The 26,383-nt window shown below is 42.3% G+C and overlaps 1 protein-coding gene across 1 annotated transcript; it reads right to left on the reverse strand.

Moving 5' to 3' along the window:
• Positions 1-547: 547 nt before the first annotated feature.
• On the reverse strand, positions 548-26,057 carry LOC142585387 (quinone oxidoreductase-like protein 1). Its single transcript, XM_075696118.1, has 10 exons — positions 25,685-26,057; positions 23,607-23,684; positions 22,476-22,599; positions 22,137-22,205; positions 21,707-21,888; positions 20,011-20,232; positions 16,079-16,252; positions 13,442-13,547; positions 12,444-12,489; positions 548-6,333 (listed from the first exon to the last, which is right to left on the reverse strand). Exons 1-10 carry the CDS (start codon positions 25,775-25,777, stop codon positions 6,234-6,236), a joined length of 1,194 nt encoding a protein of 397 aa, XP_075552233.1. The 5' UTR covers positions 25,778-26,057; the 3' UTR covers positions 548-6,233.
• Positions 26,058-26,383: the final 326 nt, after the last annotated feature.

Below are 26,383 nucleotides of genomic sequence, written 5' to 3' on the forward strand. Positions count from 1 at the left end.
GCAGTTTCAGCCTGACCCGATCCCATATCGAAATGGTGTTAAGACAGAATGCTTGTTAAAAAAAAGCAGTCATTCTAAGGCAAAAACAAATCATATATGCAAATGTGTACCATCGCATAACTTAGAATACAAACAAGAAGTAACTGATCATAACTCCTGCTATGGCGCAAGTCTCAAGTTCGACGTGCAGTTCCTCTATAGCTGGTCTCTAAGCATAGACTAGCAAGTGTACGTCTTGGATTCTGAATTGAGGCACTGTTACAAATGCAGGTAAGCTGCAAACATAATGACACATAGGAGTAGTTTCATAACTTATTACATTTGAATTTGTGGTGATAGTACACCATGACTAAAAGGGTTATCTTGTCACATGGCAGTTAACCAAAAAGACTACCTTGTCATGTTGCAATTTACCAAAGGATTTATCATCATGCGCCAACCGAAAGGTTGACCCTGTCATGTTGCAATTAACTGACGGCAGTGTTCAATAGGCGCACAGGGAGGGTGTAGCATGTTTGCAAGAAAGGACAACACATTATGCAAACTGTTCGAGTTGTCAAATGGCTGGGATGCCTAAAGTTTTTATTGCTTAGCAGAAGTACATTGCATTAGCATTGGGACAAGAATTTATGCAGTTGCGTTGTGTAAATTTGTGGCAAAGGTGAAAGACCCATCACAGCTCGTAATGTAGCTCTAAGTAGTGAAATTGTGTGAATGGAGAACAACAGCCAAAAAAGAAAACAATGAATACAAGGATTCCTTGTCAATTCTATTCATTTTTTATCATCTGTCACAGCCAGTTGCGAATAATAGTGATAAAGAAGACCTGGCGTCATGCCAACGAATGATGCAAGGCAAAAATAATAAGAAATGAAAAGAATGTTACGTCATACAGCCCCTGAAATGCATAACAAATGGCTCCTGAAGCAGCTTTTCAGCAAGTAAGGCTATGGCGCATATTTTTATAAGTTTTTTTTAGCTCTACAAGTCCCCACAAAAGCTGATTGCTGAAGGAGCTAGAATTGAGAGGTGAATTTGTGCCTGTGGCCGTAACACTGCAGCTCTCACTTTGGTGTGCTGGCTGCAAGAGGAGAAAACATTTTCTTTTTCCCAGACAAACTTGTTGGCAATTGATGTGTGAGCAATGATACTTCATCAACAGCATGTGAAGCATTTGCTAATGTAAATAATGAAACGTGCATATTTTGTTAAATATGGCTCTTCCAAAAGTCACAACCAAATTTTTTTTCCCTTCTTGATGGAGGACATGTAGCAGTGTTTTTAAGGTGGAGCTAACTTCTTTAAACATGTACACGGAACACACTTTGCAACATTTACAAGGAGCACCAACGGACCACACAGTCTGTACTGTTGCTCGACATCTGGAGTAGCTCACCAATAATCATAAATGGTCTGGTGCAAGATTGTTGGCATGCCTTCCTTTTGGTGCCATTTCGTTGTTATGTGTTCGTTTCAAGACATTAGCAGCACACTTGGTGGAAACCTTTGTTTGTCAGAAGTTAAAGCACATGAAGGACAAAGCTTTGTTCTTAGTTGCCAAAGCAGTATTGGCAGGGAGTACAGAAAAGATGGTTTTGCCTCAAGGCATGCCCTGCAATTGAACGATGAAAGTCCCGACACTTGGGAGCAGCTTGTTAATGGCTTGCCTCATACTTGAGGATTGCAATCTGTACCTGTGTCACAGGGGTAAGGTTAACGACATCAACGGTTTTATGTCTATGCCACATGGGTGAGGTTATTGCCATTAAGTGGCCAGGACCTTAACATCAAGTTGGTACCACACACGCAGTCTTAGTGACATTAAATGCCGCAATGATGATAGCTGCAGTGAGCACAGCAATGCCAGAAAGTTATTTAGCTGGTAGATGTGCAAAAAATGGCACCAATAACATTAACAGGCACATTTTGCTTGAAATTGTATTCTTTCTGTGCAGCCGTAACTTTTAACATTTAGAGCAACAGTACACACTGTACGCATTCGACAGCCAAATGAGTTGAGGGTACACTAGTATGCGGCAAGTTTCATTAAGCTTTAATGCTGTTAAGCATGTCCATTTGGCACCATGCGAATGACATTAAACTTTAAGGCATTAAGCAATTATTGCCATCTTTTGTGCCTGTGTGGCGTGGGCATTGCATTCGTTAATGCCATCAATTGCAGAGTCGGTTTTGCATATGCGCATTTCGTGTCACTAGACGAAATTATGACAGTACTGCCGCCGATCGCAGAAGCTTGGCTTAAATTTAGTTTTCAGAAAGCTCATAAATTGCTTAAATTTGTCAACAAGGTCATTAAGCAAAGTTAAGTTTTTTTGTTTTAAGGCAAGGATTGCTGTAACGCATCAGAGAGCACACACGTCCACAACTGTTGAATCTAAAGACGGTGTGGTTGAAGAAAAATAACGCCTGTAATTTTGAAGGATGCGAAACTAAAGTATAGCCCGATGATTACTGGTGTCACTGCCAAAGACTTCTGATGTGTGAAAAAGCATTTCTTTCAAAAAAAAAAAAAGTCATAACGGTCCTTGTTAAGTGTTTGTTTAAGGTCATCTAGTAAGTGTACTGCTAAACACAAACGTGGGAACAATAGTGCACGCTTGATAAAGCGTTGATTTGTCAATACTCTGTTCACTGCTAACAGCACTAAGATTTAAGCCAACAAAGCCCAACATATCATTTGTGATACCCTGAATTCGATACATCAAAATTCAGATTTAAAAGTGCAAAAAATTGTAGTGGTATTTTTGAAACACTTGACGGAGATTTTATGTGCAGATAATTCAACAAACTCATCAAAAATTAATAGCTGTATTATTTTTTACTCATATTGATATGTTTTAATGTATTCTCCAAGGCCATAAACAAAGATGAACCAAGTTATAATTTTCCTTGGTGTGGAATAGTGCTTGAACATTTGCTATTAATGTCATATGCAGTTAAGATAGTGGCATTTGAGGCCATTAAGGCCATTGGCATTTAAGGCTCCCTGTGGTAAGGTTATTAATCATAAATGAGAAGAGGTGTCTAACTGGCTAAATACTCAGACTGGAAGTGGCTCATCCTGGCATTTTCCAAAGGGGTTGGCAAAAGAACTGAATGCCTCAGAAAATTTTGATGGAAATCGCAAGTTTTACTTTTCTGTTGCCAGAAACCAACATTCACTGAAATTGTAATTTTGAATCAGCAGGTCAATCCGAGCAAAGCTAATAGAAGTGACAATGTGGTTATGGCCAGCTAATACATGCATGCAGCGTGTGACCATGAACTACTATGGAGTCCTTATGGTTAAATAGATCAAGTTTTTGCCCATGGTGTCATCTGCGCAGTACAAGAACACGGATTACCGACAATTCTGTCATGATATCTTAGTGCATTAAATTGACTGTTTCAGATAACTCTGAAAGTTCGATGAAAGTAGTGTAACGACAAATTTAATGTTGTATTGCAAGAATCAGTGGGTCTAGAGCGACAATCTGGCTTCGGCATTGGTATTGCAGAACATTTATGCCTGTAGTACAGCTTAAATGGTGTTCCGCACGACTTTTGTAGTGTTACTGGAGTGGTGTGAACTCAACCAGCTGAACATATCCTTAAGATATTTTTAATAAATGTCACAGGTTTATCCCATTCTGCTTGAAAAAATCTGAGTACTGTACACATCTATTGCTGCCAGCCTCTTTGGCAGAGTGTTAATAACAAGCATTTGTCACCCGCGCTGCTAATTGTAAAACCATGCAAGCTTCTGCTCACTTACTGTTTAAGAGACACGTCGTCTTTCAACAGCAGTACTGAGCATTATGGTTAAGATTGTTTTTGCAGAAGAGGAGGGATAGTGTGCAAGAAAACTGCACGCAGCATGAAAGAAAGGTAGCCGAAAGAGGGACGGATAAACAATGCGCTTACGGGACTGCAAGTAGGTAATATATCGCTACATCTACCTCAATAACTGGGATGCTAAAATTTTAAAATTGCCTGGCACTGCAAGATAATGTGTGAGAACGCTAGGCGAAGCACAAAAGTGTAAATAGTCACTTGGAAGTAATACAAGTTTCTCTCAGAAGTAGGAATGGTGAAGGCAGTACAACGGGAAAAAGGCAAGCGAAATATGTATAAAGTAGGAGCTACAGCAAATTTCCCAAAGATATGATAAGAAAAATTCTCAAAGTTTACATGGTACCATCGTCTCGGACCTCCCCTAGCCTGACCTGCCCAGCATATGCGAAGACAAATGGAATGGTGTATGATGGGTCACCTAGACAAAAAGAATTTTTCGAATGCAAGGTTGTTAAGACGCCATGAAAGAGTATGGGGAGGCCTTCTGGTGCTTGAATATGCACAATTTTGAAAGCAATTACTCCCCCATATGACGCAGAACATTGAATGTCGCTCCCAAAGAAGTACATTCAAGATCATTTTTCCATTAAGTGATCACTCAAGAACTGTCATTTACAAACGATAATGACAATGGTTTGGTTACCTGTACACATGAAATTATTTTTTTAATTGTATTAATTTTCAAAGCAAACTTTACACTCAAGCGTTACTTAATACATCTCAAAAGGTGAAACATGAAGCTGAATGAAGTCAAGAGATGAAGGGCAACATTGTGACTATGAAACCTAAGCATAATATTTCTAGTTATCAGTAACCAAAGAAGCGTAAGTGAGCAGTGTGTAATCTGCTGGTGTGCAGAGAAAACTGACGTTTTGAAAACTGCAACCATTGCCAGTGTTGATGTGAACTGATGTGAACTGATGTGAAACAATCATGTGGAATGACAATGCACAATGCATTGGGGTCACTGAGGACTAGCTTTGTGGTACTGTAGTACTTCTCTTTTTCCTTCAGAACATAAAATGCATCTTCAAAACTTCTAAGCACATGCTTTCCATCCACCGACTTCCCATGTGATTCAGCATTTTATAGCTGCTGCTAAGAGTCTACCGTAGAGTACACAATCCGCGCCAAACACAAACGTGTTTCTTGGACTTGTTAGATCACACGCTGTTTTGCCAGCAACATTTTCTGAAAGTGAGACCAAATTTTCTCAGTGACAGAAATGTAATAATAATAATAATATTTGGGGTTTTACGTGCCAAAACCACTTTCTGATTATGAGGCACGCCGTAGTGGAGGACTCCGGAAATTTTGACCACCTGGGGTTCTTTAACGTGCACCTAAATCTAAGCACATGACAGAAATGTATTACACCACAGTCACTATTTAATGTATGGTCCACAATCGACAATGCTGGCAGCTTAAAGTAAAACCAGACGCTTAACAGAGCAATTTCTCACAGTCACTCGAAATTAACACTAACACAAGTGGATCACTGCAAGTTTACAACATGGGCACAGGCTTTTCGTATATGCACGGACAAGTCAGAATTGTCTTGGACATTCTTTCTGCTTGGACAAAGCACAGCAAGGGCTTCCTTCTAACAATACTTTAATCCTTGTTTCAGAGCTTTGAAACTCTGTAAATGCAACAACACAAACCATCACTCGTTCTTCATGTCCGCCATAATGTGCACACGACAACAGAAGCGATCACTGACATCCAACACTGTACAACATGCATGTGACAAGATACGCATTGGCTGGCCCATGAGGCTACCGCTAGTCAAGTGCACATAGATACAGTGCTGCTCGTTCTCAAGGTCCTGCAATGACTAGCCACAAACTAGACACACAACCAGTGTCTAAACATCAAAAGGTTCAACAGAAACCATCAACAGAAAGGTCTGAAGCTAACTGTAACATTCCCTGTACAGAACTAAACGTGTATGAACTAGTTTCAACAGCTTGTGCGAGGGGATTAGATTATCGTAGCCGAGTGCTCTATCACAAGGACATCACACAGCACGTGCTACACAAATGAGCAAGTTAAGGTGTGCATTTTGCTAGCGTATTGCACATGTAAATCTACCATCCTAACGGTGTTGTAACTGGGACCACCATCAGCGGCAAGCACTACGGCTGTTCGAGGAACGGGTGATAAAACTAGAATGAATTGCGGACTGCAAGAGCACGTAAATGTGGTAGTGTTGTGTGGGCCAACACTGAAAAAATGGATATTACAAACAACTAGAGCTAGTTATAAAGACACTGGCTACTTGAGTGACGGAGAAAAGGGCATAGAGAGCCCGTAGTGACCAGAAGAAAGAGTTGTCAAACTTTAGCACCGCTGCATGGCACAGCACACCGCTTCGTTCACTTCATCTTCATCACGACTTTGCCCACTCTCTTATCTGTAAGGCTCTCAAGAGCGTCAGGGACAGCCTCAAAAGAAACTGTGTGATGGATGTTCGGCCTGAAAGCAAGAAAAACGCATGACATGTTAGCAACAGCTTGCTGCACAGGCCCGTTTGCCTCTTCAGCCGGCTGTCGCGACTTTGTGACACATTGGTCCTCAATTTCTAATTCAGGACAGGACGTTTAAAGAGTCCCTGCAACGCCTCTTGAGAAAGATGAGGAGTGTATCATTTATTCATTCGCATAACCTCAATAGCTGAAACATTATAGAGGTGTGCGGGATAACAAGAATTCAGTAGCACATTACTAAAATATGTGGTAAGGAAGAACATGGCATGATGATACAAGGCAGCATGTTAAAAAAAAAAAAGCCTAGAAGCAAAAAAAAGGCAACATACACTTAAGCACGCAATACAGTTAATAAGGAAAATGTGGAATACGGAACCAGAAGGCAATGCTACTGAATATGCAAAATAAACAAAAGGAAAAAGCACAGAGAGAGAGAGAGAAGCAACAGTAGGTCATTGCCTCGGAAGTTTCTTTTTTGTTCTAGCAAAAATGTTTTGTATGCACCTCGTATAAGTGTAGTAATTGAAAATCAACTATTGCTTAACCTTCCCCTCCTTTTTTTTGGCACCCCTGCACTCTTAAACATGCTGTTGTCCAGGCATGAAGAAATGCCCTCATTGCTCTGACCCCCCATTATTGTGCTGAACTCCAATATTTGGCCATTGCACTGCTAAATCTCAGAGGCCATTATTGGCACAGTGGTATCATCCCCTGCTCCCAGCTGGTACCGCTTCTCCATCAATTGTAAAATATCTCCATATTTTGGTCCTCCTGGATGCATTGCTTTACCAAGACAACTAAAAAAAATCTATGCAACAGCTGCCATACTTATTGATGCATCACAGTAAGTACGAAAAGTGGTTGGGACTCTTTAAGGAGTTGAAGGAATCGGTACACGGTTCTTTGAGTAAAACTACTGGCTCCCAGCTGAGAGTACAGGAGTTTCAGATGTTCATAAATGCATTGTCTAGTGGCTAGGCAGGTTTATGATGTTTAAGGAGTGTTTCAACGTGCTCTCTATACAAGAGAGAGCTGGATTCTGACAGCTTGTGTCTCTTAGAGGGCAGTTTCACAGCCTGGGCAGTGGTTCGCGTGATAAGAAGAGGCGAAGAGATTGCTTCGCGCTTTGTCAATATGTCACCATCTTTCATTTCTAAAGCGAGGTTTTCCATATAGGCATTCTGTACAATGAGGCTGATGAACACTAAGCAAAGCACCTCAGCCAGATGGTATGCTGCCATCACCCTAGACTACAAAACATACCATATTTACTCCATCCAACACGCACATTTTTCCTAGACAAAACTGACTAAAAAATGACATGCGCATATGAAGCAGAAACTACAACATCGTTATAAGCTATTATCATTGGTATTAGGAATTGCTGCAATTCGATCCAATGGGCAAGTCGTTGCAGCTGCGGAAGCTGTGGGTACCTCCATGCCTTTTCTACAAATTCATTAGGCTGCAGCACATAGGCAGAAAGTCCTAATTTTTCCGAGGAGGGGGGGCTGGGTCCTGACTAGCTTTCCGAAGCCCATATATATATATTTTTTACAGTGAGTCTTAGTATAAGTGCTACTGCGCATGATTGCTGTTGACTCTGATTTTTAGTTAATCTGACTCGGCCTCATTTCGGTTACTGCGTGAATTATACAGGGCGTCCCAACTACCATGCACCAAGATGTTAAAAAAGAGCAATTGTGTAACTCGACGAAAACCTAGTGCATATTGTTTCCAGTACAGTGGAGTCGCTGCCAGTAATTTTTTCCGTTAGTGAGATTTAATTAGGTAATTATAATTCATTATCAAACTCAAGATGTACTGTCGTAATTATCAAAGTGTCAATGAGGCATTTGTGGGCACTCCCAAATGACTTCTAACTGCAGTGTTTTCAGTGACGTATTAATTGCATACAATTTTTTTTTCAACTTGTAAAGAAACCCCACAAAAAATTAAAAATAGCACGAGACCACGCTCCCACCCGCCTCATAAAGCAGCACCCTCAAATAAGCTGATTGCAAGCAACTGCTTTGCCTGTAGCAAACTTGAAGAGACAGCTCATCACCTTGATACTGGCACAGAAGGAACACCAACAGCAGGTTTTGCGACATCGCAGCTATTCCTTCTTCTCATTTCTACGTCACACTTATTATCCATCTCTCAAGGTCGACTGATTATATTGATAATGTGGCCGAAGCGCTGTTCTGATCACATACAAAACGCGAAAAGCAATGGAATAGGCACGGAATGTTTAAAAATCCCAGCTCTGCTCACACCACATCGAAGAGTGCACATGCAGCTACATTTCACGCCAGAAACCTGCTTCGGACCAAAGCCAAATTAAAGTGACGGTTTTATTTTTCATTATAGTGTATACGTGCTGCCAAAACTGGTTCATGGCAAAAAAATAAAAGTGAAATAAACAGTTCGGGAAGCAATTCACGCGTAAAGAAAAGGCAAAACCGATGCGTTCAAGAAAATAAATGCACTACTTCTAAATGAGCCGAATTGGCAGTCGAGATGTCTGCACACACAAAAAAGAGAGAGAGAAAAAGAAAAAAAATCTACGCACAATCTTGTCTGGGATTTATCTTAACGATGCGTAAGCGTTTTGTAGTACTGATGTGGTGTTTCGTGGTAGTATGCTGGTGCATTTCGCATAATTGTGACAATGACCATGAAATGACCGTCAAATGGAGAAGTGCGGTTGCAACACCGAACTCTGAAGTGAGACCTGCACGAGACGATGTAGAAGAGGTGAGCAGAAGCAGTGTTAACTGATGTTATAGATAGCCCGCAGCGGATGTGGGATGAGATGACAAGAGAGCTGTAGCAAATTAAGGAAATGTATTCAACATTTATTACGTTCACTGAACCATTATGAACCGTGGTCAACCGTTCTCCGGCGGCGGCTACATCTGGTCCGGCGGCGTGGCCCGCACGTTGAAAGCGATATGCGAAAGCGTTAGAGTGCGGCAAGTGGTGAGAGCTGCATTCTTGCTGCTTCGTTGGCGTTGAAGCGAGAGGCTCGGCATGCAGGTGAATTCGCTCGCTGCTGCGGGAGCTGTGTTGAAAGCGATCGCGTTACGGGATTGGAGGGAGGGACGATGAAAAGTCGCATCCAGCTAGTTTCATGCTCGGCTGCTGCAGTGTGCTGTCGCCCCCCATCTTGCTGATACCACAGAAGTAGAACACGTGACAGCGGGACTTAGCTGAGAAGCTCATCCGCCACTCCTTCAAGGATTTCATCCATGTAACGCTGTCTAGTCAGTGTGTGATCGAAGGAGATGGGACCAATTATAGCACTGGAATAAATTCCGAACCACACGTTGAATGACCACTCGCTATGGTGCCGAGCGCACTTTACCCAGCGTGGATTGGAGTCACTCCAGTATTGTGCACTGTGGAAATAAACCTGGCCGTTTCTGCAAAAATTGGCTTCATCTGTGCACATGATGTTGCAAAAAATTCTGGTGACTCATCGGCTTTTGTGAGGAGCCAATTTGAGGAATCTAGATGATTATGCAGGTCTCTGTCTTCCAAGCATTGGTGCAGGTTAAGGTGGTACGGGTGAAAGGCCGAGTCATTTAGAATAATCCAAACTGATGACTTGGAAATTGGTACTTGGGCGGCCACATTTTGCACGCTAGCATGAGGGTTTGAGGCGAATGCTAGAACATATGCGCGGAGGCTAGGAGTCAAAAGATGGAGTACCCCGCCGCTGTTTCTGGAAGTTGCCAGTTTGTCTCAGGTTTTCATAATTTCTGATTATATAGAAGCGCTTGGTCTACCGCCACTCTTCCATGACTGATGTATATTTGCAACCTTCCTCTTGTTGCCATTTGTAGCTCCCTCTGGCAAGGATAATGTTTTTCTTCAGCTCATTAGAGAAAGACACAGCAGCTGGGGCGAAAGAAAAAGCACTTTTAAACCTTTGCACTTACATTGTCAATTCGCCTTTGTGGTGATAGGTTTTGTGGGAAAAAAAAAACATCCGTGCACTTTATCTACGCTAAGACAGCTGTCACAGCTTGTTTTCAACCAACACCAAATGCGACGTGTTACTTCAGCAAGGGCGTGGCAGATAAGGAACTAGCTCAATCACAATGTTTTTCTTTATTTCCTTTATTTCGTTCTGGCTAACTCAGAGGGAGCCTGTTCGAGAGCGCTGCTTTATGATGCCGGTGCGAGCACAGTCACATGGTATTTTTGATATTTCGTGGGGTTATTAATCACTCGCAAGAAAGATTAACACACAATTAGTATGTCATTGAAAAATACCGCATGCGTCATTGAAAATACCTTGGCTCTGCCTACAAATGCCTCATTGACACTTTGATAATTAGGATAGTACTTCTCAAGTTATATAACTAATTGCAATTACGTAATGAAATCTCAGTAAAAGAAATAATTACTGGTGGCTACTCCACTTTACTGAAAACAATATGCCCTAGGTCTTCTTCGGGTTATGCAATCGGTCTCTTTTTAAATCTGTGTGCATGATAGTTAATTGGGACACCCTGTATATATTTATGACCTCTGCGTGCAAGTGACCATGTTTCCGTCCCTAATAAATGTAGTAAATTATTAGAAGAGTTTTATTTTTTCATGAGTCGTTAGCGTTGCTACTGGAAAGAGAAGCAATACTGAGGCATATTATTCACATGAATTTCACATGCCGTTGATAACAGAGTCTGCCGAAGGGGGTCACTGAAGTCTGCAGGCTTTTTCAGGATCAGAAAAACACGCAAGGCAATTTGAAGCCAGGTGAACATACAGCAACATATTCATTCTCTAGGCATAGGTCATCCATACCTTTAGAAATGATTTTTAATTGGCTACCTCCTTCTTTTTCAAAAATATAATAAACATTGTCCTGTGCATATATTTAATTATATTGTGTATGTGCATGGTGTTTACAGTGGAAATTTAAAACAATGCTGAAGTGAGAAAATACGGATGAGGCAGCCGCCGCTGGTGCTTTTAATGCACTTGTTTTCCTATTGTCAGGATTTGCAGAAATAAAGCAAAGGCGTGAAGTAAAAGCCGTGCATGTCCGCACCAACAATGATGCAGTAAGCTATTAGCCACAACAAAATTTTAAGTAAAAAGGTCGCAACACGTCAAAAGAAACCTCAAATGATGCGAGTGACAAAACAATGGTAATGACATTTTAGGTATGTGTGTGGGAGGAGTGAGGGGGTAGGCCTCAGCATCGCCAGGGAGGGGGGCTCTGCCCCCTCCAGAAAACTCCGAAAGGAGCCCGGGCCCCGGAGCCCCCCTCCGTAGTCGGCACCTATCCTGCAGCATATTCTAGACTCTATAGTTCAGGCGCCATGGTCTGGAAGGCGTTTGATGAAACAACATCTCAAAGGCCACAAGCATCATCAAAGATGAGATGCTTTGAGTGGCTGATATTGATAAAGATGCCTTGGACAGCAACAATGGGCAATGCTCCATTTAGTGTAGCCTGAATACAGTAAGTTATTTTTTTCTAAGTGAGAACGAATAGGCTATTGCTCTCACTCACATGAAAAGCTGGTGAGTGGGCAATCAAGGGCATCACATTTATAATTTCTTGAAGTATGAAACTAAGGCGCATTTTACAATAGAGAACATTGCATTTTTCATTTCTGGCCATGAAAATATTGGCCGCATTACAATAGAGTACAAATGTGGCACTAGATTTACATGCCACACCATTTGGCAGTGTTGGCAGTTCACTCAAAGACCACAATTTATAAATTTGAGAAAAGCCGAAGAAATCCAGCAGTAAGAAACTAAAGGGTTGTTTTGGCAGAGACCAGTGGCCGAGTCCAGGTGGGTAAAAGGAGGAAGAAAAGCTGAGCTTGCCCACTTCGCCACCAGGAGGCAGAACTTCCACAAACAAATATGACTCTCACTTCTTTTGCTGCTCGAAAGGAGATTGTTCGATCACAGCTGCAAATTTTAACGCTAGCAAGCACCACACGAAACAGTCAAAGGCTTACTGTGCATTACATTCCGCCAGCTATCATATGACTTGCATCACTGCTTCACATTACAGGCAAAACTATAACTTTTGTTCTTGCAACTGCGAGAAGAAAAAAAAATTACCTGATCACTCCATTGGAAACCTTCTCCATTATGTCCATCAGGATGTCTGTTTTGCAAAAAGTCAAGGAGAAAGTGTGCTCAATGATAAAAGGATGAAAATGTGACAGTTGTAATGAGTAAAACTCAGTTCATAATTCCAATTAATACGAAGAAATTCCAATCTTCTTGTCAGCATGCAATGTTTCCAGTGCATGTTGAAGCCAGTTAATTCAAACACTTCTGACTCCCTGAGACAGACAAACTTGGCCAAGAATGGCTGATGAGAGCATAGTCATAATGCGTACATAGTCAAAATGTGCCCACATATCACATTTGAGCTGCTGTGTACGTTGGCAGGCACATTTTGAAGGTGGCACCTCTGACTCACTCTTGGATTCTTAGTTCAGATATCTCAGAAATGTGTGCGTGAAAACTTGCTCCCTCTTCTCAAACCATAGCCCAGTGGTACTTGGTCATTCATTGTTATACTTTATGTAAATGAACTTTCATGTGGACACAAGCTTAACTATTACCACTTGATTCTGTGTTGGAGCAAATATCATAACTTTACATAATTCAAACAAAAATATTTGGTGATAAGCTACATTAATTAAACACTACATTAAACTTCCGATTGTTTGTAGAGCTTACAGGAAGCTGCAGCTGCTTTTTATAATCAGTCAATTATCACTGCACAGCTTTTGTTGCAAATCATTCATGCAGAACAGTAGTGAAAGCTGTTCATCTGCATGAACAAACACTCACAATTTCAAAGTGAACTTGTGTTCAATAACTGCCCCTAACTGTTCTGTCTTTGAACACTATGTCAAAAAAAGTTGTCAGTTTATGTTACACCAGGAACACTGACAACTAATTGCGTCCGTCTCCAAGAGAAAATTAAGTTCCAGAATTCAAAGAGCAGTAACTAACAAAAAAAAATGTGACAGATGCAGTTTTCAAACAAGTCACTTGTTTTCTTTTTGCCAGGGCACTGTGCGTGCCACTGTTGCAAAGGATACGCAGGTAACGACCTTGCTGTGTAGAGGACAGGATCCAGGCTTGCTCAAAAAGGAATCCAATCGAGGCACACTTCATGAACATCATCTGGGAATGTGGTGGGTCCAGCTGAAACGGCAATCATGACGTATGATTAAACCAAGCTTTGAACTTGAATTAGCTATGAGCGTCTCAAAAGAAGCACTCACTAAAGCGAAAACTCTTATATATGTAAAGCATACTTACAAGAGCGAATCATTATAAAAGAAAGTAGAAGAGCATTAGGTACCTTGTAAAAGACAGTTAGCGATTTGACACTGGTAAGGAGTACGCTGACGTTTAACGTACTGCAGAGAATGATGTCAACAGTGGTTCAATTCAGCAGATTCAATTTTTTTGTCACAGCGGCCACATTCTGATGCATACTAAGTGCACATTGATGGGCTCCCAGATGGTTGAAATTAATGCAAAGCATCCCTACTACGGTGTCCCTCTTAGCCTGTGCATGTCTTTGGAATGGTAAAGCCAATGATTTGACTTGATTTCACAATAGTGTCATCTGTTGCTCCATATATGCACTTACATTGTACTATATCGGGCCTTTTTAACTACGCGAACACGTCAAGCACTCGTGTATGTTTTTTGGGCATTAACAACTGCTGGCTCACAAGAGCTACCTCCAGTGGAGATGAACAGAAGAAAGGGAACCGAAGGGCCCGATTTTTATTAATCATATCAGAAGAAGCCAACAAAGACACCAAGGACTATGTAGAGGAAACTAGGTACTTGTACTTACTGACTGAATTAAAGAAACGGAAGTCAAAGTGGATGGAAAAACAACTGGCCGAAGGTGGGATATGAACCCATGTCTTTGCATTATGCATGCGATGCTCTTATCAATCGAGCTACTGTGGTGCCATTTTCCCAGCCACTTTCTGGGGTATTTATGTTTTACTACTAGAAATAATGCTAGGAGTGTTAGCCAGCACCACCACTCACAAACCTAGGCAGCGGATGTGGAACATCCTTTCTGCCGGAGGTGCCACGAGTACGTGATTTATTTGGGTGACGGCAACTGGTCAATAAACCCTCACATGCTACCCTGAAGCCATCAATGTTGTCAGATTCGAGGCCCTCGTAATGTAATGAACGAGAAGAAGGGGAACCGAGGGGCCCGATCTTTATTAGACATATCATAAGAAGCCAACAAAAAAAGACACCAAGGACAACATCGGGGAAATTACTTTTACTTACCAATTAAATTAAAGAAATGATAAATTAATGGCCATGGATGCCTTATGGCTGTGGCTGCAGCTATGACACCAGTTTAAACAGTTCATTCAATGCACATCTAGCAGTGCTTGAGGTGCCTTAAAGGGCCCCTCACCAGGCCTTACAGCAAATTTTGGTTATACGTTGGAAGCTGTTACGTGTCGTCTAGGGAGTGTTCTGCCGCAAAAATTTTTCAAATCAGCTCATTAATAGCCGAGATATAGATATTTCAGTGCCGCGAACCCATGAGTTCAGAAGGCGAGCTCCACTGCAAAGCGAGACACTCTCTCTAGCCTCTGCAAGCAAAACACCTTCCTTGTGTTCTCCCATATCGGACCTCAAGGATCGCGTGACGCATACAACACGGGCCCCGCCTTCATTTTTTTTCTGCTCGCTTTTTGTTTTTTTTCCGGCGCTGTGGATTTCTGCTGACAGCATCGTGCATGAGCTGTTGTGATCCTCTCGTTTCGTGCAGCGGACTATTTTGCATGCTGTGCACAAGGACACATGACTGGCGGTATAGTTCAGTGCTACACAAATACTGAGGCAGACACACGCGAATCGCAGAGCACGAACATGCGCTGGAACAAGGTAGAAAATGGCATTGTTTTGCTACCTGCGCACGTTACTGCACGACCGCAGGAACAAGCAGACGAAGCGGAAGTACATCGCTCTTGCTTCAGTGCGAAGGAAAACAAAGAACACGTGGGCGTTCCGTTTGTGTGTTTTATTTATTCTCTAAACTTCAATTCGTCAATTCAAGCAACAGATCGCACAAATAACAGATGTTGTCTTAAATAATTCTCGAAGTCAAGTGTCTCGATAATTGACGTCACACTGCAGACATGAGTACATAGGCGCAGGGACACGAGTGCATCACTGTCCAGCTTGGAGCGCGGTTGCCGCGAGGGAAAGGGAAAATGGCATTGGGATTGAAATTTCGGACTTTTCTGCGGCGCGTAGCGATGTAATACTTTGCAAACACGATCGCTAGTGCGCATTGTATGCTCTGCGCTTGTCAGCTCAAAATGGCCAGACTTGGTGAGGGGCCCTTCAATGTGCAAAGTCTCCTTTATAACATGATGCAATGGCCATCAGGGAGGCTCCAACACATTGTACAGCATACCATTGCTATCGTTACGCACACACTTGCGAAAAGGAACACTTGGAGAAAGAAATAGGGGGAAATGTGATTATGTCACAAGAGATATAGGATATTGTTCAATGTAAGAGTTTCTCCCTGCTAAACTTTTTATTGAAGAAAACAAAAAGCAGCTCCATATAGGTGCAAATGACGTGCTATGTCTGATGTATGCTGTAATGCTGACTACGGTATCCACTCAAGTGAAAAAAAAAAGCATATCCTGGCATCAGTCAAGTGTGCTGACCTGAAGGTCACTCTTGGAAGTAATCCAACGGCCACCCACTGCAAGGCAGGAGACAATGTCATGCTTGCTTGGCACTGGATGATCACAAGTTTCCTCTAGGATGCGGTAGCTCGTCTCCCCAAACTGTGTGACGCCATTGTCCAGCACAAGATCTATGCCAAGGCCTGCGGATTCCTAAAGGGGGCAAAAAAAAAAAAAGAAAAGAAGAAGTCAAACTTTCCAAGAGGGCACAAAGGTGTTTTAACGGCAATAACTGCTATGGACGCTTTCCCGGTTCAAACTGATGAGTGGCAATGCAAATAACTGACATCAGCCATAGCCTAAAAAGTGGAAAGAAATCTCATCCAGCCAGCCTGAGGGACTAAACCTCAGGTCCACTGCACAAAAGCCAAGTGCTGGAGTACAGCAATGTCAGCTGCTTTGAATGTGCCACACACACACACACACAAAGATGCACAACATAGCTGCGTTCCCGAGTTTCGCATCACACCCACGGAAAAGATGACGCTGACGGTACTGTGTACGAACGTATTATGCTGAAATGAGAGCATGTAACCCCAAGAAAAAGAAAACAGTCTGAGCACCCATGCATGTAGTGTTGCCACTTCCACCAAAAAGAAAATTAAGTACCAGCACTGAGAAGGTGGGTGGGGTGCGTTCTTGTGAAAAGTACTGTATGCAAAAGTACAAACAAAATAAAAACAAAAGAATGTGGGAAGATGCAGAGTCTAGCCAGGTGACAAGATAGGAGCCATCAATTGATGGGCACTGAGAAGGCAAGAAGCACAAGAGTGCATTTGGACTCGTATGGGAAAGGTCTAAGAAAACAAAAGAAAAGATAAAAAGGAGAGGATGGACAGTCTAGTCTCGCAACTTAGGAAACCTCGACAGCAAAATGTTCAAAGAATCAGGAGTGAATCTGCTTGTAGCCTTTCAACTGCCTGCTACGGTTGAACGTCCGACAGAGCGCTTGCAATTTAAGTTATACAATGTGCCCGTTTAGAAAGAACCAGAAAACTGGTAAGTGTTGGTGCACGGGTCAAACGGGCAGCTGACTCAATGAGGGAAATACCAGCCACACAAAAACCCTACTTGTGTCTTGTACGACGCACTCCTTAAAGGACTACTGACACATATTTTACAAGCTGTAGAAACCCTACCACACGCTTCTATATGAAGCAATGACACTTGGAAAATATAGAGGGTGGGCAACATGAGTTATTCTGCTTGATGCTAGTAAAGTTGGTCTCGAAATTCTGGACCTGGCAACATCAACTTTATTGTGATGTCATGACACAGGGGCAAGATACGCTGACGGTGCATAGCCCCCCCATAACATGTTTACTACAAAATAAAGACGAAGACAGCGAAAAATTCACGAACGATTACGATACTCCTTAATGCGAAACTTGAGCGCAGCTCTATATGTGTTTTCATTTCGTGATGTATTGGCTGGTGTGGACAATCTGTCTCGTGTGGCATGATGCACACGGAGTGAAGTGTGGTGCGACTGCCTCGCTAATCTGGAGATTGCAAGGGGCAGGACGTGGTTAGTGCATGGGCGCAATTCACAGCAGCCGCCGCGGATAGATCCTCCAGACGATGCATGCTACTCTGGCGCCACCTCGTAGCCATCGTCGCCGCACTATGCTTTTCTTCTCACATTTTCGCCATAGCCTCCTCCTTCGCTTTCTGCCTCATGGTTATGCTCTACCCTCCTGCGCCGCCTTCCTGCTCATGTCTTTCATCCCTCGGCGCGCTCCGCATTCACTCAGTTACACGTCGACGCTCATCGCAGGAATGGGCAGCTAAAAGGTGCGCTCTGAAAAAACATTGGACAACGACATAGGCAGTAGACATGCCATGCAGTAACTACTAACTAGGCTAAGTCCAAGTTCTTCTGAGGCATAGCCATAAGGCCTAAATGTGATGTCATTGCTCATAAAAGAATACTAAAATGTGTGCTGCACATATTTATTTTCTTTCTGCGATCGCATCTTGCAGCCACAGTGACTGCACAAGCAAAGCCAGCCGATGTATCATGACTTCGTGACACATCTACCTCCAAGGTACTTAAAGGGCAACTCCGGCGATTTTTCGATGTCCACTGATATAAATAAAATTTTGAATATATGTTCTCTTTTGCACTCTGATTATCTGTGTCAAACTGTATGGCTGCAAGTCATTTAGTCTTCTTGAATATGAATATTAAAGATTGGTTGCATTCCCTACTCAGGACTTCCTACTGGGCACCCTGTGTTTGTGACGTCAGAGACTACACAGCCACAGCCACTGAAATCCTTGCTTAAATCGCCGCTGTATAGTTCGCAAACTCTGTAAAAGCTCCTTGTGTCATAAGGAGACATCATCAGCTTTGCTTCTTCAGCATTAGTGCCAAGTGTAAGGAGTGTTTATTATGCATTCTGTGTGTTTACATCATGGTAGTGTAGGACCTGACGTCGACTCATTGTGTTGTCACAAGAATCAGCTAAGCGTTTTGGTTTAAGATCTCGTTTATTGGTTATGTAAAGTTGCTGATGAATTTCTAAGCAAATTAAATCACCCTACCGTTGACAGGACAGTCAATGCCACTTGAAAATGATGATATCCTAATATGGTTAAAAAAACGCCGGAGTTGCCCTTTAAACCAAACATGCTTAATAGAAACAAGTACACATTATTCTAAATTATTTGACCGCTCCAGCTTATGCAGATATTTTTTTCTAGTGTTTAGAGCGTTTTAACATTCATTTGAAGCAAAAGAACGACACATTCAACGTCATATCGGTTCCTGTGTCCGTCATTGACCTACTTTGTGCCTGTCACCCTTCCCAATGACCAAACTATTGCACGAATATTAAGCAGAAGTTGCCGCAGTGAATGTGCTGTGAATTGTGCGGGCCTGGAGGATTTCTCTTTTCTTTTGTCCATTTGTAGCCTTGTGACAAGGTTTAAGTTGCCACTGCTGATCTTGCTGTCACGCCTGGGCACCCAGGCAGACATTGGTTCTCAACATTCTGGGTTCTGCGTCCTTTCTGACAAGTGGTTCTGGCAGGACTTTTTTTTTTTTCAACGTTTCACTTTTAAAGAATGTCAGTTTTTGTCAACTTTTTTGTGACAAATCCACTTGTATTTGAAGTGTTAAATTGTCCATGGAGGCTGCTCCAAACATACGGTAACAGAAACAATACTTTTTTACATGCTCCGAAATTTCATTGCTGTTGGCTTGCCAAATTTTCTTTAGCATACCAGTTTAGTGGACATTTCATGCTACATATTGTCATCACTTTCTTGCATTTCAGTATTTGTAACAGTTCATAAATTCCTTCAGATGTCATAGTCCAGATGGATGTTCCTGTTGCCCTGGCCATAGCCATCGTTGTCGTTCCAACCTCAACCCTGACGTTTCTTTCTTTTTTTTTTTCCCCTGCCTGTTGGTTCAGCAGACAAGTTATGCTACATAGAAACTGATTCTTCTTTGTCGGTCTCTTTCGATTCAGAACTGATCAACAGTTAACAAATTTCGGTGTCTCTCATGAACCTGCCACACTGGTTGACCATGGCTACCCTGCCGAGACAGAGCGCTCAGACATTTGCTCCACCTGCAGACAGTGAATTTAATTTAACTCACAAGTTTTTCATGTGTTTAGATAACCTCTCAATAGATGGCGCAATAGGTAGGCTATATTCTTTTTTTGAAAGAGTTGCTTGCAGAGAGGCAGGGAGTGCGCTGACAACACAAAATGAGAATATACTCGGGAGTGGCAGGGGTTCTGCGAGGGTGAGTACCTGAGTTATCTCGGGAGCAGCAGTGAAAGGGTTAGGGAACTCTAGGTGGTCAAAACAAATGCTAAGCGCATTACTATGTTGCCCTATGCAGCTCTCTGTGCAGCTTTAGGATGTAAGAGCCTCACCAGTTAACACCTACTCACCTGCATACAGGCTGGTAGCAGTGCCCGGGCATTACCACCAGCATTGTTGTTGACATTGTTGTTGTTGTTGTTGTTGCCACCAGCACCCGTCATGTAGGTCGGATGGAAGTCGGATCCAGAGACGCTGTTGTCCGTCTTGCGGAGGTCCACCACCCGGGCCAACTGGCCCTTAAGCCCCTCGAGGTAAAGCACCTCGTCATCTGAGCTTGCTGTGGTGATCACCTGTGTATAAGTTTTTTTTCAGAGCCCACACTCAGTTCTGTATTGCAGTACATCTTATACATCTTATGGGTGAACCCCTTCAGTCATAAAGTGCAACTGAATACTGGTGAAACTTGAGGTTTAAAAGCAACCTCTATAGCTCGGGCACAAGTCCAATTTCTCCACCTAGGTAAGTGCTACATCTAAGCCACTCAGCGCATTACCATCTGCAATCCGTGGTCCACCCTATGAATCCCTACTGGACCTTATTGAATAAAACTAGCTATATATGTTCATATAAGATGCGTCACCAATTTTATTCTTGGGAAATGCAATAAAGTTACGAAAAAAAGTATGTGGGAAGCAGAAGTGCTTTTATTAGGCTACTGCTGAACCAATTTAGGGAAAACTTGATGCACTTAATATAAAATTAAAAAAACTATTTTAGTGACTGCTAGACGCACCAGTTTTATTTTGGCCTACAAAGTGCCATGAAACACTAATTATATGTATTTAAAAAAAGTTGGAGCATCAAGTTCACAACCTAGTAACCCTGCACTAAAAACCAGATGTCGCAATTGTGTAAGCTACATCTATTAAAGCAGACCACTCTAATATGTTAGTTTACAGTTTGATGTTAAACTTTTACATTGAGTTCTGCAAAAGTGGTGTTGACAATTCCTAATGAAATTTAGGGCCATGTCTAAAATATATATAAAATTTGTCCACTTCAGAAACCCCAACTGGTTCACTTTGCTAAACAGTGTTATGCATTTTTATTGTGGTATTCTGAGGTTCGTGAACTTGATGCTTTGAAATTGTGAGAATTTTTATATTTTTGGCAATCTTGGTTTAAGAAAGTTTAAAGTCTAAATAGCAAACCTGCTCAAAACAATCAGTAGAATTTGGGTATTTCTTTTCATTGCAACAACTTTCGTTCAAATTCTTTCAGTGGGCACCTTGAGAAGAGCACTGTATGTTTCACAATCATTTGAACAGGGAAGGGAACAAGGGAGCTAAAGCGTCCGTTCAATACATACTGGTAGTCTGGCAAATATGCACTACAACAATATGTGGATTTTAGGTATTGCCATGACATGGCCGCAGTCTTAGCCCTAGCTAAGAACAACTATAATCAAACCATGTCATAACAAAGTCACAACTGACAAAAGATACCTTTGGTGTATCCAATATACATATATTTGATACGCGCTCACAATGGTGAGAAACATTTTGGACTTACTTCGTTACATTTTTCTTTGCTATGGAATGGTTTGACTGTACTGTCAATATAACTTGGTGACGTCAAAAGTTGGACTAGTTGGTAATGTGTGATATAAGAGTAAGAGCACGTTCCGACTTAAGACAAGGTCGAAACTGGAGAGAAGATGAGGACACGAGGCTCGTATTCAACTGCTCTCCAGTGGCTTCCTTGTCCCAAGTTGCACTGTTACATATTAGATAACTAGAGGCTCTGCAAGGTTATGCTACCCACCTTGGCACCCCAGTGCTTGGCCAGTTGAATGGCAATAGCTCCAAATGAAGATGCACCATCCATGACTAGAACAGTATCACCGCTTGTGAGGCGTCCGAGGTAGTGCAAACCTGTGTAGGCCTTCACAGCATCGCCAATGCAGCCAGCAGCATCGACAAAGCTCACATTTTGCGGCTTCTTGGCTATGGAGAAAAAGAGAGAGAGAAAAAAATGGCTGAGGCCAGAACAACATTCTTTTTTTCTTCTTCGTACTCGTAACTCAAAAACCACTGTCCCTGAGCTTAAGTTATTGTGATCACATATTGTGATCACAAATAAAACATACGCACACGCACACACACTTTCTTTTTTTTAAGTGGATGCAATGCTAGGCTGAAAAGTGGTGTAGCTGTAAGACGTGAAATGCTTGAAAAAGAGTGGAATTACTTACCGACATCATATTCATTGAGACGTACGTATTCAGCACATCCTGACTGCCCGTAGTCGAGAGGAATCAAACCTGAAAAGAGAGTAACAGTGCATGATGGCTACAGCAGTGATAAAGAGTTTGTGAGAATTTGAAAGCTGTGAGAATGAGTTCCAGCTGGAAATATCATTTCTGATGACAATGATAGTACTTGATGAACGCAATTGCTTTCAAGAAACATTAATGGTCAAGCGAGAGAGCAGAGAATATGTACATATAATGTGCGGAAATCATATAATTCAGATAGCTGCGACTAGAACCACGGACAAGGCCTTTACAGTAGATGATCCTCCAGGAACGTACCCACTACTTCATCACCACGATCCACAGATGTTACCCAGTCTCCAACCTCAACCACCACACCAGCGATCTCGTGACATATTGGGTACTTGGTCCTTGACTGATCCTTGTACAGGACTTTCAAAATCTGTGGGAGAAATTGCAGGCATGTCAATGCATGCTGATGAGACATGCCACAGAGCACACCTCAACAGAGAATCTGGCATAGCAGAGAGGTATTTGCATAAGCGCATACAACATGAAGGCTGTGCGCAGGAGCAGCAGCGTCAGTGACGGTCTCTTGAGACAAACTTTTGAACCAAAGCACACAATATCCTTACAGCAATGGATGAGTAAGCTTCAGTTATCTGCTAATGCGAAGGTTTAGGCAAATACATGGTCATCACAAAATATTTTAATTGTTACTTTAATTGTTTCTAATGAAAAAAAAGAAGGTTGTGCAACACAAGGCAATTTCTGATATATTATGCGAAACGCAGCATCACAAGATGTTGCCAACACAGCAGCCATTCCTTCCTACTGCTCCCAACGTATGTCTGCATTTGTGCATATGCGCTATGCTAAAACACATTACCGGTAGTACAATCACATTCTATCACAATATTATCAGATGACCTTAATCTAGGCTGTTTAACATGCCATGGAACACACGCATATCACCTACACACATGCACACGTGCACACTTGACTTTAACTTAGAATTCTGCTGAATTACAAGGTTGTTTCCTCAATCAATTACTTTTGGCGTGTTATTTCCATTATAAACTTATTAGACAAACCAGAGGAACAGAAAACAAAATTTTTAATGCGAGCATGTGTCCAATCACTATTATTTTCACATTACAGTGTCATTAAAACACATCACACAAGTCACCACACCCCCACTTGTAGACACATGATACATGAACCTCAAAGCACTGACATATACTAGTTTCTACAACGAGGCATTGCAGTTGTTACACCACGTGAAAGTGAAGTTATAACCGAAAGTGTTCAGTCAAGAGTACAGCACATAGCTTTTGATCCTCTATGCATAAACACAGTCCAGAGTACAGCACATAGCTTTTGGTCGTCTATGCATAAACAAAGTGTGCATTTCAGTAAAGATGTGAAGTCTGGGAAAGAGGTACTTGCCTTGTCATCATTGGTGGAAAGACCACATGCTTTCACACTAACCAATACGGAATACTTGTCAAGCTTTGGAACATCAACCTGAAACAGACCCCAAAAAGATGCCATGTTTTTCGATCCTTCATTACCCATTAAAGGAATAAAGGCTATGCAGACGAAGAAATATTTTTTAAAAAAAGGAAAGTACAAATAAATGCTCAAAGCATACTTGCATAGGCTTTGAGTTGGCCTTTATTGTGTCATGTCATGACTTCAGAATAGTGGTACATGCTAAGGGCGTGGAGAATAGTGGCCAGAAGTCCTGCCACAGATATTGTATGTGTTTTAATCAAGGCAGTTGCATGAAAACTAAATGAAATGATAAAGCTGTCAAATTTCTTTACACCGTGGTTTTAACCACATGCTACTAACCATAGGATCGTAGCATTACCAAGAACAGCAGTGATGCATAACAAGACGCTTTTCATCCACGGTGATCAAAAGTGGTGGAGCAAGGACTGTTGCAGGACCCATAGTTTCAAAAATGGTACTCGTATTTTTCAGGACAGCCTTCATACGCAGTTTTCACAAACTATTAAAATGTATGAGTTGTGTGAATCCTTAACACAAAAGGGACATAAAATATAAAACTATGTTTTTTCTTCAGAATTTATAGATCATTTGGACATCCATTGCCATATGCAATTACTCCATCAGATAAGGCCATAATAAGCTTGGATAAGCTAATTTCACGCATAAAGCTGACGAAAGCTGGAATTCATCTTCGAAAGTGGTCAGAACATCCAAAAATTATTAGCAAGAAATATCAATGTGGCATGAGTTGATTCTGCACATTAAAAATTAAGTGCTTTGCAGTTGCCATATCTTTTATATAAATGCTTTCTGTAACAGCGATATTTATAAACTGACCATGATATATATGGCCGACGTTTATAGAGTACACGTGCAATGTTTGTCAAGTTTGTCAATAATTTACAAATTACGTCAGTTAAAGATATTTGAGTATTTTCTTCCATAATTACCATTTGCAACCTTTTTGGCGGTGACTGCTAAGTGTTCTCCGCATTTCAGCCATCCGAAATGTTCTTATAACTTTAAAAATATATAGCCGCATATAAACAATAAATGCAAATTTACTTCTAATTCAAGGACGCAGCTACAATTGGTACTCGAGGTCACGCAAGAACGTTTATTGACACACTAAAAAGACTGATCGCACTGCATATACCTGGACATCTCCACAGAAATTTCGACCATATACAAATGCATAGGGAAAACGCGGAGTGCGTGTTTAAATTCAGCTTGAAAGACGCATCATTGCGCAGAGGTAATGCGCACGCGTACTTTCCTAAGGTGATCAAAAAGTTGCTGACACTTATCGTGCGCCGCTTCAGCTGATATTAAGCGCTCGTGAGGCGGCAAACATAATCGCAAAATATCGTAGCATCAACCGAGATCTGCATGAAGCAGCGCGGTGTCTGGTTACTTAAAGTCGGCCGTGGCACTAATCTCGCGCGGCCTTGAATCGCATCGAGCGCGTATGCTACACCTACGCTTTGCTATCGATTTTTCCACGCATCCCGCTACGCACATTCGGCAGACACAGTTACAATGCAAAGCCAGCAATGGCGACTCCACCATAATGATTAAAAGAAGGAAACAATATCAGGTCGCTTAAACTCGGGCATTGCGCGGACAAGAAAGAAACGCGATCAGCTGTCACAGCGATTAAACGAGAGCAGCCGACTCCACATGACAGCTGACTGACATACTGCGCGCAGATCTCTCATGACATCGCGAACAGATCTCGTGACATCGCAATGTCTGAATGTAGTGCGCCCGGCAACAACAGCTATAATACAAGTCAAGCGACGGCGCCCAATTAATTCTTAATCCCATCTGTAAAGATTACGCGGAGAGAATTGAAGGTGCCGAATCGGGACGAGTCGAATGATAGACTCGTGAATTTTGCATGATGCGACCTTAGATCCCCGAGTATGCGTTAAGTTGTGGAAACCAAATAGAAGTACAATGATGAGACCGTTGATGGAGATTATTCATGAGCGAGCAGAGATACTCACATCATTCTCTATGAACATCCTTGATTGTTTCCCATCTTTGACTTCCTTGAACACCGCCTTCATAAACTTCTTTGACTGCATGGCTGGACTCATTAGCGCTTTGAAGCCGTCATTTGTCTAAGGATTCCAAATTTTAGCAGTGCCAATCGCAGGTAGCGACATTGAGCAGTGCATCCACGCTCCTTTGCAGCCAGCGTAAACAAGGCCGTACGGCACTACGGCAAAGCGGGAAAGGGCAGCAGCTAACGTTGGAGACGCCGAAGGGGGCGTCTGCGGTGTCTGCGGCTTCACATGCGCGAAAAAGCGTTAAACACCTCAGTGATCTCACTCGTCCAAGCTACGAGCTTGCTGGGGCCATTGCGAATTTCGTTGAGGAAACGCGGGGTCTCGTTTCGTCGCGAAATGCTGGTAGTTTTCCAATGCGGCCGCGCCGAAAATCCGCCGCCTCGCCTTCTCGACGAAATCGCGTGGCAGCGCTGTACATTCAAGTACGAGGTTTACTTACAGCGCTCCCGGCACACGAGAAAGGCAATGCAGAAGCGCAGCGGCCAACTTCGAAACTAAAAAGACACTGAACTTGTCAGTGCAACAATGCGCCCTGGCGAGAGCTTGAATGAGCACATTTGTCCCTAACGCTACCGCCGCGACCCTGGCGACGGCGAGCGCAAGTAAAGCCCCCAAGCGGCATGCCATCACGTT

The sequence above is a fragment of the Dermacentor variabilis genome, chromosome 6 (genome assembly GCF_050947875.1).
Source record: "Dermacentor variabilis isolate Ectoservices chromosome 6, ASM5094787v1, whole genome shotgun sequence".
NCBI classification, from domain to species: Eukaryota; Metazoa; Arthropoda; class Arachnida; order Ixodida; family Ixodidae; genus Dermacentor; species Dermacentor variabilis.

Bases quoted from the DNA above. Each gene is read 5' to 3' on its own strand.
- LOC142585387 (XM_075696118.1), bottom strand. From the start codon at position 25,777: ATGAGTCCAGCCATGCAGTCAAAGAAGTTTATGAAGGCGGTGTTCAAG. The intron at 22,206-22,475 runs GTACGTTCCTGG...CTCTCTTTTCAG, and splicing joins TCGTGGTGATGAAGTAGTGG to GTTTGATTCCTCTCGACTAC. The intron at 12,490-13,441 runs GTATCCTTTGCA...TTTGCAAAACAG, and splicing joins ACAGCAAGGTCGTTACCTGC to ACATCCTGATGGACATAATG.